Below are 13,998 nucleotides of genomic sequence, written 5' to 3'. Positions count from 1 at the left end.
TGGAGTTGGCTCAAAATGGTTAATGAGCCGTGCAATCTTATCCAGTTCTCTGTCATAAGGACAGTGGTAGGATGCATCTGAGTGGGAAGGAGAGGCGGTGTCCTCTCAATACTCTGATAAGGAGGTTGGAATTCCTGAGGATGCGACATGGATCCTGACAGAGGTTCAGGGCGCACTTCCTTGCGGTCTGTGGTGGTGAACGTTTGCATTCCATTTTCCCACATGACTTTTTGTTCAGGGTCCTCCCGTGGTTGGGAGTTTAATTGTAGTTTGCGCTTTAATGATTGCACTTCAGTATTGAGTCGCTCATTTCGTTCTCGAGTATCGTCTAAAAGAGTTTGTGTATCTGTCAGACGTCTCAGCACCTCACGATTCTTCAGCTTTTCAGACTCCAAAATGTCTTCATGTTTTCCAGCATGACTCTTCAATCTTTTAAGCTCACCATACGCCTGTTGGAGTAAATCATGAGCTTCTCCTTGTTCCAGACGCGTGGAGCTAAGTTCAGTTTGTAACTCCTCAATTTCATTGTCACGTTCCTGAATAGTTTCTTTCAGGAGAAAGGTCTGGTCTTTAGCTCCAGGATCAGATGCTGCATTTGATTCATCGGGCTGATCTGGGGAAGCCTGTGGGTCTTCCAATTTTTCCTCAGCAAGGGTCAAAGACTGTTGTGTTTCTTCTAATCGCTGTCTCAGGAGTTTATTCTCCTCGCACAATTCGGCATTTTGTTCTTTCTGCCTTTTTAGAGAAAGAACTGATTTATCCATGAGTGTTTCCGCATGTTTGAGCTTCAGGACTGTGGCAGTGGCTAACTTGCAAAGCACTGTAGCAAGGTTTTTCTTTTCCACAGTTGCTGCTAATGTCTGACTGATGAGTTCAGACATTTCAGCAACCATGCCTTCGCGCATGGCTTGTTGCATGTCGTGCAAGTAGCCAGGCAATATTTCGGCGGTCAGGTCAGATAAGACCTCTTCTAAAAGCTCACCTGAGTCGCTACGACCTTGGCTTTCCAGGTCGGTAGAAGTTCTTGGTTTGTTGTCACTGGGCGTGGCCACGTTGGCTTTCTGGGATGACAATTAGACAGCGTCCACCAGCAACCAAACAAAGAATTGACAACAAAAGGATAAGATGAGCGATAATAAAAATATTTACAGATGATCCAGCTGCAGAACTGTGAAAGGGATTAGTGAGTTAACTGCAGGTGAAACCAGCAGTGGAGAATTCACACGAATGCAAAAGGAAAATGTTGAGGAGTATTATTCGTTGTATTACGTACACACAAGTAGAACTTTAACTCGCAGAATTTTAACTGTCACCGAAGCCTCACATTAAACATGAATTTCTCATGTGAAAATAACACAGCGCTTTCTTTTTTCCTCTTTTTCTTTTCTCTCTTTCTCTCATGCACACACACAGTTGAATAAGGACAGATTAAGTTGCTCTATACACTTCCAGCTTAATTGACTGTGTTTACATATGACTTACAGAAGTTCAGACCTGATAAGTGCGCCTCACACGGGCTTGCACCAATATACTGTAGGAAAGAAAGCCACAGGATAAATATAATAATGTGTTTGGAATATTGAAAATGATCACTTGTGGATAATTTTACCTCGAAAAGGGGACCACCTAGTTCTAAGTATAGGTACTTTTAATTTAAACATTCATCAATTGCAGTGATGCCAGTAACGCGTTACTTAGTAACGCGTAACTCTACTCTAACCACTTTTTTTAGTAACGAGTAATCTAACGCGTTAATCTTTCCAAATCAGTAATCAAATTAAAGTTACTTCTCCAAGTCACTGTGCGTTAATATTATTTTTATATTGTGGGTTGATAGCAGCATTAAACTTGGTCCGTGGGCAGGAGGTCGGGGTTCGACTGAACTGCCCACTTTAAGCAAGCTGTGAGCTTTTCATCCGCGGTTTTCTGCAACAGCTACGACTCGTCCTCACCTCTTAAAGCACGGTGACAACAGCACACCTGCACTGAGCTTTACAAAGACATTTTTTATGCTTTTTTTTCTCCGAGCCGCTCCGTATCTGCTGCTAAAAACAGCTGATCCTCCGCGACGCGTCAACAACTAGTAACACTATTTTCCACTCAAATGCACCTAAACTCTCTTTCTGAGGACCACATGATGTGAAAACTCAATAAAACTTTCTTACCTGTAAACCTGGTCATGTTTTCTGCATAAATAAATGTTATCCATTCTTTGTGCTCAAACGCCAAAGCAGGGGTGAATCCAGATGGAATGGAGGCGTGGGGCAGGGATGTGCCCCCCCACAACACCCCTAGATTAAAGATCCAGTTTTGAAGCCGTTTTTTTACTAAAACTACTAATACTACTTAAAATATTAATAATTTCAACAAATAAAATGTTTAGAGAGAATTTAAATGTTAGAAAAAAAATGTAAGAAAGAATTTAATAGTTACATTTATAAACAATGTAGGTTAGAAATTGCAAGTTTTACTGTTACAGTGCTATCAACAGTTAAATATGAGGTCAAGAAAGAGGTCTTTATTTTACTTTTTATAAAACAAGTATTTATTTTCATTGAAGTCAAGAAAGGGTGACTATAAAGTGAGTTTTGGCAAAACAAGTATCATTGTCATGTTGAGGTGGCAGAGGGTTGTTGTTGGCAGCTGGGAAAAGTAACGAAAAAAGTAACTAGTAATCTAACTTAGTTACTTTTCCAACTGAGTAATCAGTAAAGTAACTAAGTTACTTTTTCAATGAGTAATCAGTAATCAGTAATTGGATTACTTTTTAAAAGTAACTGTGGCAACACTGATCAATTGATTAGTCTCAATTTAATTACTTAGTCTCAATTTCTAAAGGGGGTAAGCTCTGCAGGTCAGATCCGACACCCTCTGTAAAACCATACAAAAATCACAGACAACTTCACATGTTTAAGGTATTTATTTAACTCTGGCAGGAGTTAAATAACAGGACATATCACAGTGCGCAATTTAATGATGATGACATTCAATGAGCAATGATTATATGACGTTCATATAATTTGGTTTCGTAGCGGGAGTTTTAGGAGTAAGATTTGTCCCAATTTAACAGGTAATTTACTTTGATATTTAATAACTTGAGAGAAGATTAATGATTTTGAATAGAATTAAATAAAGCCACTCTGTTTATCTGACAACATAGCCCGGTCTTACTTTGCGCAGTGCAGCGGGTCTCCGTGAGGTCCGATGCTGGACGCCGTCTGGTTCAGTTGACGCTCCGTCCCCCACACAGCTTCATCAGGGACCTTGACAAAGAGGCTCTGCCGGTACGACACACTCGGTTTCGTCAGTGGAAGGGATGATTTCTGTTATTGTGCTGTGATTTGGCGGTGGCAGTTCAAGTTGCTGTTGAACGTCTCAGCTGACCTGGATGTTTTTCTCTGAAGTGCTCTGGAGTATGGCTTATCAGAATAAAGGTTTGAGTGTCTTTATTCTCTATCAAAAATCAAAAATTCGTCTTTCGTCGTCGTCTTTTTGGAAGCTTGGTCAAATCAAAACTCAGTGCAAAAATAGCTGACTTTAGAAGAAAAATGTTCGTGAAAGGAATTTGGAGTTTGAAGAAGAAAAAGGTTTTAATTTGAAAATTCGGAAATGCGCCGGAAATGCGCCGGCACGTTTAACTTGACAAAAGTTGCAAAAGTTATCTGTCGAAAAAGCAATTGCGCAAAACAAAAAGGAGTTTAAGTAGCACGTGGCTTTTAACAAAGAGTCATAAATTTTCTTGACGGCCAGGGCCCGTCTTTAGACTCAAGAAAAAGAAAAGAAGTGAATAGCGAAGAGAAAAGAGAAAAAAAAAAAACGAATTCCCAGGCGCAAGCTCTTTTAAAGGTTTAACAAGCTCCACCCCCAAGAATTCTGGATAATGTAGTTCCTGGAGTTTCCTTCGTCTAGTTATATATATATATATAATATATATCATCTCTAGAAATCTGGCCAATTTTATTAAACCCTCCAAACCGTGACTACCCAGGGTTGGGACCAGGAAGCAGAGTTGTAGTCTTACACACCTCTCTGCAGCTTCTCTCCCCCTGCCATCCCCCCAATACCCCATCCCCGTAGAGACGGTGCCTGCTCCCAGACCACCAACAACCAGTAAAAATCTATTTAAGCATAAAAATTCAAAAAGAAAAAATAATATAGCACCTTCAACTGCACCACAGACTAAAACAGTTAAATGTGGTCTATTAAACATTAGGTCTCTCTCTTCTAAGTCCCTGTTAGTAAATGATATAATAATTGATCAATCAATCAATCAATTTTTTTATATAGCGCCAAATCACAACAAACAGTTGCCCCAAGGCGCTTTATATTGTAAGGCAAGGCCATACAATAATTATGTAAAACCCCAACGGTCAAAACGACCCCCTGTGAGCAAGCACTTGGCTAATTGATCAACATATTGATTTATTCTGCCTTACAGAAACCTGGTTACAGCAGGATGAATATGTTAGTTTAAATGAGTCAACACCCCAGAGTCACACTAACTGTCAGAATGCTTGTAGCACGGGCTGAGGGGGAGGATTAGCAGCAATCTTCCACTCCAGCTTATTAATTAATCAAAAACCCAGACAGAGCTTTAATTCATTTGAAAGCTTGACTCTTAGTCTTGTCCATCCAAATTGGAAGTCCCAAAAACCAGTTTTATTTGTTGTTATCTATCGTCCACCTGGTTGTTACTGTGAGTTTCTCTGTGAATTTTCAGACCTTTTGTCTGACTTAGTGCTTAGCTCAGATAAGATAATTATAGTGGGCGATTTTAACATCCACATAGATGCTGAGAATGACAGCCTCAAAACTGCATTTAATCTATTATTAGACTCAATTGGCTTTGCTCAAAATGTAAATGAGTCCACCCACCACTTTAATCATACTTTAGATCAGTGGTGGTCCTAGAGTGATTTACTACCTGGGCGAAACCCCCTGCGTACCACCCATGAAAACACTAACTTCATCCAGAACACCCACAATCCCACAAATTAACTCACAACAGCTATTTTCAAGAACAAATTTCCGGTTTTAATGACTACTGCAATAACAAACACAAAGAATTTGGCACAGTCTAATGTGTTATCATCCATGGACTTATCTGCAGTGATCATCTCAAAAGTTTGCAGGAGGGCATCATAATTGTTTGCCACAGTGCTCACTATCCGTAATGTGAAATTCCATCGAGTAGGAGCATTTCTGGGCAACCTTGAGCAGCCTGCAGACTCAAGAAAAGACATCCTCTTTGTGGATTTTGAGAAAAATGTGGCAAACCCAGAGAGTGATGCAAAAAATATTCTGCACTAGATAAGCATTTAGCCCCCTGAGACAGAACCAGATTCAGTCTGTGTGCATAGCAATGCATAAACATTGCACTGGGGGCTGTTGCTTTAACTTTGGCCTGCAAACCATTGAGAGCTGAAGCCATGACAGCAGCCATGGCTTCTTCATAAGGAAGACTATCAAATGGCTTTGCCAAAATCCGGTCCACAACATTCAAATTGTCTGCCATTATGTGCAGCTTGCTACCTAGCTAGCTGGGACTGGCGCGAGGCTAGTGTGAAGTTTGTCCGCCTGTGAGTGCTTTGTGACGGTGGAGGAGCTCAGCGGCACCCGCTGCTCAGTAGGGACAGAAACTGCGATAGAAGTCAGAAAGAGTGATAGAAGTCAGTCTCCAAACACAAGCAGCTACAAAAAACAAACAAACACAAGAAATAGAAGCTTGATTTATTGCTAGTTGTTTTTAACAAAGAAAATGCCGCTAAGAGGATTAGGAAAGTCTCTGGTTCAACTCAGAACAGAATGAAAATGCTCCCACGGATGTTTACACCAAAAGATCGCTGATTCGCTCATTTCACTGTCAATCAAAAAGGGATTCAGCCTCAGACAGATCATCCAATCATCATGCAGAAGCTGAGCGTCCGGGCCAGCCGAGGCCAGCCCACTGCCTCATAGACCCCAGACACGCTGAGCGTCCGATGGGCGGGACAAAGCCCAGCATTTATCCAATAACTCGTCTCGTTTCGCTGCATGCTTTGTGTCGCTATTGAACTCTGTGGACTGTTTAAAGCACTGTGAAGCTGCGGGAATGAGTGAAGGGAAAGCCGCGTCGTTACCAGTGATAAGAAGCTGATTCTGAACAAAAGTTGAGCGCGTTGTAACCACGAACCCCCCGGTCAGGACCCCCCCCCCCCCTGTTTTTTTTTCCCCCACACGGTCGTGCCACCCCCCCCCCCCGGATGCCCCCCCCCCCGGATGCCGCCCCGGGAGGCTGCCCAGTCGGCCCGCCTCCAGGACCGCCCCTGCTTTAGATCTTGTTTTGACTTATGGTATGGAAATTGAAGACTTAACAGTATTCCCTGAAAACCCCCTTCTGTCTGATCATTTCTTAATAACATTTACATTTACTTTAATGGACTACCCAGCAGTTGGGAATAAGTTTCATTACAGTAGAAGTCTTTCGGAAAGTGCTGTAACTAGGTTTAAGGATATGATTCCTTCTTTGTTATGTTCTCCAATGCCATATACCAACACAGTGCAGAGTAGCTACCTAAACTCTGTGAGTGAGATAGATTATCTCGTCAATAGTTTTACTTCCTCATTGAGCACAACTTTGGATGCTGTAGCTCCTCTGAAAAAGAGAGCCTTAAATCAGAAGTGCCTGACTCCGTGGTATAACTCACAAACTCGCAGCTTAAAGCAGATAACCCATAAGTTGGAGAGGAAATGGCTTCTCACTAATTTAGAAGATCTTCACTTAGCCTGGAAAAAGAGTCTGTTGCTCTATAAAAAAAAAGTCCTCTGTAAAGCTAGGACATCTTACTACTCATCACTAATTGAAGAAAATAAGGTTTCTTTTCAGCACTGTAGCCAGGCTGACAAAAAGTCAGAGCTCTATTGAGCTGAGTATTCCTTTAACTTTAACTAGTAATGACCATGACTTTCTTTGCTAATAAAATTTTAACTATTAGAGAAAAAAATTACTCATAACCATCCCAAAGACATATCATTATCTTTGGCTGCTTTCTGTAATGCTGGTATTTGGTTAGACTCTTTCTCTCCGATTGTTCTGTCTGAGTTATTTTCATTAGTCACTTCCTCCAAACCATCAACATGTCTATTAGACCCCATTCCTACCAGGCTGCTCAAGGAAGCCCTACCATTAATTAATGCTTCGATCTTAAATATGGTCAATCTATCTTTATTAGTTGGCTATGTACCACAGCCTTTTAAGGTGGCAGTAATTAAACCATTACTTAAAAAGCCATCACTTGACCCAGCTATCTTAGCTAATTATAGGCCAATCTCCAACCTTCCTTTTCTCTCAAAAATTATTGAAAGGGTAGTTGTAAAACAGCTAACTTATCATCTGCAGAGGAATGGTCTATTTGAAGAGTTTCAGTCAGGTTTCAGAATTCATCATAGTACAGAAACAGCATTAGTGAAGGTTAGAAATGATCTTCTTATGGCCTCAGACAGTGGACTCATCTCTGTGCTTGTCCTGTTAGACCTCAGTGCTGCTTTTGATACTGTTGACCATAAAATTTTATTACAGAGATTAGAGCATGCCATAGGTATTAAAGACACTGCGCTGCGGTGGTTTGAATCATATTTGTCTAATAGATTACAATTTGTTCATGTAAATGGGGACTCTTCTTCACAGACTAAAGTTAATTATGGAGTTCCACAAGGTTCTGTGCTAGGACCAATTTTATTCACTTTATACATGCTTCCCTTAGGCAGTATTATTAGAAAGCATTGCTTAAATTTTCATTGTTACGCAGATGACACCCAGCTTTATCTATCCATGAAGCCAGAGGACACACACCAATTAGTTAAACTGCAGGAATGTCTTACAGACATAAAGACATGGATGACCTCTAATTTCCTGCTTTTAAATTCAGATAAAACTGAAGTTATTGTACTTGGCCACTCTCAGTGCACCACTCTCAGTGGTGGGCACAGATAACCAAAAAATTAACTTCAATAACAGATAATAAGATAACTGAAAAGTTATCTTTGATAAAGGTAAACCGATAAACCACCCAAAAATGTATCGGAAGTTACAGATAATCGATAACCGATAAATTCCGGTGTTGTCTATGGGACATTTGCAGTTACTAAAGAGCTGAAATTGATTTTTAACACGATCACTTTTGAAAGCATCAAAAGCAGTAAACAGCCAAAAGAATAAGCAACAATGTTTGACCCTGCTGCTCCCTGCAGAAAGCAGCACAGACAAATCCTGAGAGCATCCACGGAATCAACTCTTTACTAATCATAATTATTTTTCTTTCAACATCCTGCCCCTACTGGAAGCTCTTGTTTACAACAGCACTCTCACCACAGAGGCGCACCGAGAGCAGCCATAAGGCCAGCTTTCTATCAATTTCAACACTCCGGTCAGGCGGAGGTCTTGAAAAATAAAGTCATACTAACTTATGTTTTTTTGAAAATACTGATAGAATAACTCCATTAATGTCAATTCTGTCATTTGTACAAAGTTAAAATATAACATATATCTTTTAATGTTGAATAAGGCACTAATTCTGAGGTTTTGTAACAAACACAGACCGCAAAGCATTCTGGGTAAATGTGCTAAACAGTGATTGGTTCAGTAATCCATTATGTAAACCAACACGTTAATGTGACGTGTGTCGTGTGTTGGTTTAAAGATAAATGTGCTTTTGTAAAATATTCCATTTTTATTTGTAAAAACAGGCATTTTTACAGAGCCCTGGAAGTGTCATCGCAATTGCATGTTTTAGAACTTTTATGATGTTGTAAAACATACACTCAATATTAGTAAGTAAGTAAGTAAATTTATTTATATAGTACCTTTCACAGACATAAGGCCATGTACACACATTGTCGGTTATTTGTAAAACCGAATATCTTACCCTTTCAGTTTTGGGAAAGAACTTCATCCACACTACGTCTTTTAAAAAAAAAACAATCCACATCGAACCGTATAAATGTGTTGTAATTTGTCTGCCAAACCTTTGGGTGGCGGTACTGATTAAAATTCTATCCAATCAGGAGCCTTATTCTCTTGTCGTCACTTCCACAAAAACTAAAAACATGGCGCCAACGTCGTTCGTGTGGACCGATAAGGAGTCGGAATTACTTCTACCCGTAGTTTTAGAATACAAAGTTAACAAATATATGCACACAAAAAGCGCCTGGACAATGGACAATACCAACACTTTGAGAGCAGTCATGTACCCAGACGTTTAATACTGCCATGAACACTCCTGGCCAGTAGATGGTAGTAGCGGCCTTGAAAAAATGTCAAACAAAATTCCAGATAATCCGTGTCTGCTACATTTAACATGCGTGGAATTTAACAAACGCAAATACACTAACGTCTATAAACCCATAGAATATATTCACGAGAGTTTTAGGCACTAGAGTTTAATGCTGTTATCTGTGGACCCTGAACAGAGTGTCTGAAATGCATTTGTCCTGTCGTGAACGTCTGAGATTACTTTATGCTACCCATAATGCATTGCTGCCTGGCACAGCATGTGCTCACAAAACCTTAAAAATTAGCACATTACTTTAAAACAAAAATATATATCTGATGTTTTCACTTTATAAACTTCAGACATGACATTAATTTTAAATAACTTGTCTAAAATGAGTGGTTAAAATTTGAACCATAAGTTAAACATGTATGTCTCTGGATGACTTGGTAACATTGCGATTATATTAGTATGGTGTTAAAGGAAATTACTTTTTTTTTTTGGTCACCAGTTTTTCTTTGCTTATAGATGATAGAGTGGTTTCTGTTTGCAGAGGATAGAACAACATGCCTATTAGAAAACTTTTAACAGGTAGGTCTCAACAGCTTTAACAGTTTTAAAAATGTTTTTCACTGTTCAGCTTAGTTTAGTACGTTATCGGTCTAAAAGTTATCGGACGGTAATTCATCGGAAGATAATTAGTCAGATGATGGTTTTTAAATTTATCTAAAAAGACAATCCGATAATGAAAACATTATTTTCGATAATTATCTATTATCGGAAGTGTGCCCACCACTGACCACTCTGCAATTAATCATTAGTGATTGATCTATGCTCTCTTCCACAGCATGTCTTTTTCCTGATTCTCTCCCCTCAGCCCCGACCAGTCCCAGCAGAAGACTGCCCCTCCCTGAGCCTGGTTCTGCTGGAGGTTTCTTCCTCTTCCCCCTTCTTCCTGTTAAAAGGGAGTTTTTCCTTCCCACTGTTGCCAAGTGCTTGCTCATAGGGGGTCGTTTTGACCGTTGGGATTTTTCTGTAATTATTGTATGGCTTTTGCCTTGCAATATAAAGCGCCTTGGGGCAACTGTTGTTGTGATTTGGCGCTATATAAATAAAATTGATTTGATTTGATTTGATATATATACGAGGTCTGTTAGAAAACTATCCGACCTTTTTATTTTTTAAAAAAACTATATGGATTTGAATCATGTGCGCTTGCATCAGCCAAGCTTGAACCTTCGTGCACATGCGTGAGTTTTTTCACACCTGTCGGTTGCGTCATTCGCCTGTGGGCAGGCTTTGAGTGAGCACTGATCCACCCTCCTCCTCGGATTTTCAGCGACTGGAGCAGTGCTGAATCAACTTTTTCCAGAAAGTGTGAGAGAAGATTCAGATGGCTTTCGGTGAGGATACTCTGGGCGTCACACAGATTAAGGAGCATTACAACCGGATTAAAGACAGCCCACAGCGGCGGAGGGCGCGCCGCGCTCCAAGCGGCCATCGACAGGCTGAAACGACCAGATCATTTCCAAAGTGAACGCTGTGTTGATCCGGGACATCAGCACTTTTGCAGCACATTCCACTGTTACAGGAGATTTTGTAATGAAAGACGTGCGGAGGAATTCGCGCGTCGGGACGGAGCCGCAATGGCGCACAACAAAAAGCACGTCCGTGTTGGAAGTCTCACAGGACAAGTTGTGACATGCCCAGCTGTCACAGTTTCTCGGATACTCACTCGACTGAAAAGCCACCGGAAGCCATCTGAATCTTCCGAATGGTTTCCAACGCGGACGTGCTTTTTGTGACTCACTCACTGTAAACTAATTTTACCCAAGGGTATAAGAATAAATTGAATCTGAATCTGAATCTGAACTGTCGGATGTTAGCTTGTTGTAGTCGACTATTATGACTAGTCGTCCCATCCCGATTCGAAATCACCACCAATTTTGATAAGACCCTGTATTTTGTTTTAAAATTACACCCAGAAGATCCAGGTCAACTCCAAAATCTAATTACTTATATCCAGACTCAAGTCCTACACTGCCACAAAATTACCTCAAAATCTGTCAGAACCGTTTTGATTTCTATTCACAGATTTCATGGACCTCCGTGTGTTTACAGAATGCTGCACTACTCTACGAGGTCTGTCAATAAAGTATCGTACCTTTTTATTTTTTTCAAAAACTATATGGATTTCATTCATATGTTTTTACATCAGACATGCTTGAACCCTCGTGCGCATGCGTGAGTTTTTCCACGCCTGTTGGTGACGTCATTCGCCTGTGAGCACGCTTTGGGAAGGAGTGGTCCCGCCCCCTCCGCAGACCGTCGTGTGCTCTTTCTCTGGTTATCACAAGAGCTGGACATCAGCCATTTTCCGGCAGATTTCACTTTTAACAAGAGATTTTGTCATGGAAAGCCGCGCAGAGGCTTCGCGCGTCACGATCGATTCGCTGATGAAGCGAGACAAAGTAACATCTCCGTTTCGGAGTGTTAGAGGACAAGTTGGGACATGCCCAGCTCTCCACAATTTCTCTTATACTCACTCGACTGGTAAGCACTGAAAGCCGAGATAGACATGTCCCAATGTCAATGTCAATGTCAGCTCTTGTGATAACCAGAGAAAGAGCACACGACGGTCTCGTATCCACAGAGCCATCCGTTTAGAAATGATCCAGTGGTTTGAGCCTCGTCGTCGCAGCTCGGAGCGCAGCGCACCAACCGTCCTTAAAGCAGTCCTGAAAGCTGTAGTAAAAGTCCTTATTCTCTGTGAAGCCCGTAAAATTTTCACCGAAAGCCAGATAAATTTTTCGAATGGTTTCCAGGTGCCAGTCTCTAACAGCTTCTGAAAAAATTCTGATGGAAAAAAAGTCCTTTTCATTCCGCCATTTCCAGACAATGAAAATCCGACGAGGGGGCGGGACCACTCCTTCCCAAGGCGTGCTCACAGGCGAATGACGTCACCGACAGGCGTGGAAAAACTCAGGCATGCGCATGAGGGTTCAAGCATGTCTGACGTAAAAACATATGAATGAAATCCATATAGTTTTTGAAAAAAATAAAAAGGTACGATACTTTATTGACAGACCTCATAATTTAATTTCCAGCAAAACTGAAAACTTCAAAGCAGTAAAGCTGCAGTTTGGTTTGGAGGTTTTCAGTGAACCAGTTACATTAAACTACATCACTGTGTGCTGGGGGCGCAGAAATACACAGCTGAGTCTGACAGATTCACACTGCGGATTACCAGAGATCCTCTCGTCAGGACGTCTCTTCTCAGCTGGAATCTGTCTGCAAACTGACCCTCATATCTCGGGGTGGCCTGGAACACTGTGTAGCCAATCAGGCTGATGGAGTGACTGCTGGATTTTTGTTGGTACCAGAGCATCCCTGCCAGGCTTCTGTCATCATGACTGCAGCTCATCACCTCCCCTGTGCCGTCGGGTACAATCTGAGCAGAAGACTGCTGAACCTTCACGCTGTTCACTCTCCCTGCAGAAGTTAATGTGAGATTCAAATTCAACTACAGGAATGTGAAAGGATGCAGATTTGGAAAAATAATGAAGCAGTGACATGAATATATTCAGATGACACTGAGAACAGATATTCAGTTTTGATGACACTGATGACTGAAGCTTACGTGTGAGCAGGAACAGAAATATTCCACATGTGAATGAAGAAGGAGACATTCTGGAAAGAAAACTTAAAGGGATCATAGTGTCACCTTTTTTAAAAGTCTTAAAAACAGACCTTTAAATCTGTAGTTAAAAATAGCCCACAGACACTATGGTGATAAATTTTAAGTCATATAACTACAGCACATGCAAAAATTCAAACTATGTATATTTAAAAAAAAAAAAAAAAACAGAGGATTTGAGTAACAATTCTGAAAGAAAACAAAAATTAGTTACAAAATATTCAAATAAAAAAAAATAACATACGGAAAAACACCTCCGTTGGAAGCCTTAAGGACAAGTTGGAACATGTCCAGCTGTTAAACAATTTCTCATATACTCACTCCACTGAAAGCCATCAAAAGCCGCCTGGATTTTACAAATGGTTATCAACACGGAGGTGTTTTTCCTGTGCCGCCGCACCGCGCCGGCTGCGTCCCGCTAAAATGCTGAAACCAACTTCTTCTGAAACTTCTCTGTTCTCTCACGACGTCCTGGATCAAATGAAATGTGGAGGTTTTCAGCTTGAAACAGGCTGACGACGGCGCCTGAGAGCGCTGCGCGACGTCTCGCACCGTGGGAAGTCCTTAAAGCGACAGTATCACCTCAAAATCTCTCATCAGCCGTTAAAATTTTAACTGAAAACCAGCTTAATTTTTCGAACCGTGTCCACTTCGATGTGTCTCACAGGTTTAGAAAAAAGTTTGATCAAACAAAGCGCCAGTCTCTCAGCAACTTCTCAGACAAAGGAATTCCGACGAGGGGCTGGACGACTCCTCCCACAAGGAGTGCTCACAGGCGAATGACGTCACTGACAGGCGAGGAAAAACTCACGCATGCGCACGAGGGTTCAAGCATGTCTGACGTAAAAACATATGAATGAAATCTATATAGTTTTTGAAAAAAATAAAAAGGACCTATACTTTATTGACAGCCCTCGTATATATATATATATATATGTGTATATATATACGAGGTCTGCTAGAAAAGTATCCAACCTTTTATTTTTTTCAAAAACTATATGGATTTGAATCACGTGTGATTGCATCAGCCAAGCTTGAACCTTCGTGCGCATG

General features: G+C 40.9%; 1 gene segment (V, D, J or C); it reads right to left on the bottom strand.

Moving 5' to 3' along the window:
* Window positions 1-12,432: 12,432 nt before the first annotated feature.
* Window positions 12,433-13,037, bottom strand: LOC117532245. The segment is given in 2 exon segments: window positions 12,433-12,740; window positions 12,889-13,037. Coding segments are annotated over 2 exon segments (384 nt in total).
* Window positions 13,038-13,998: the final 961 nt, after the last annotated feature.

This window comes from Thalassophryne amazonica, chromosome 19 (assembly GCF_902500255.1).
Source record: "Thalassophryne amazonica chromosome 19, fThaAma1.1, whole genome shotgun sequence".
Classification (NCBI taxonomy): Eukaryota; Metazoa; Chordata; class Actinopteri; order Batrachoidiformes; family Batrachoididae; genus Thalassophryne; species Thalassophryne amazonica.
The sequence above is the reverse complement of the archived record's forward strand: the minus strand, read 5'-3'. Positions and strand labels throughout refer to the sequence as shown.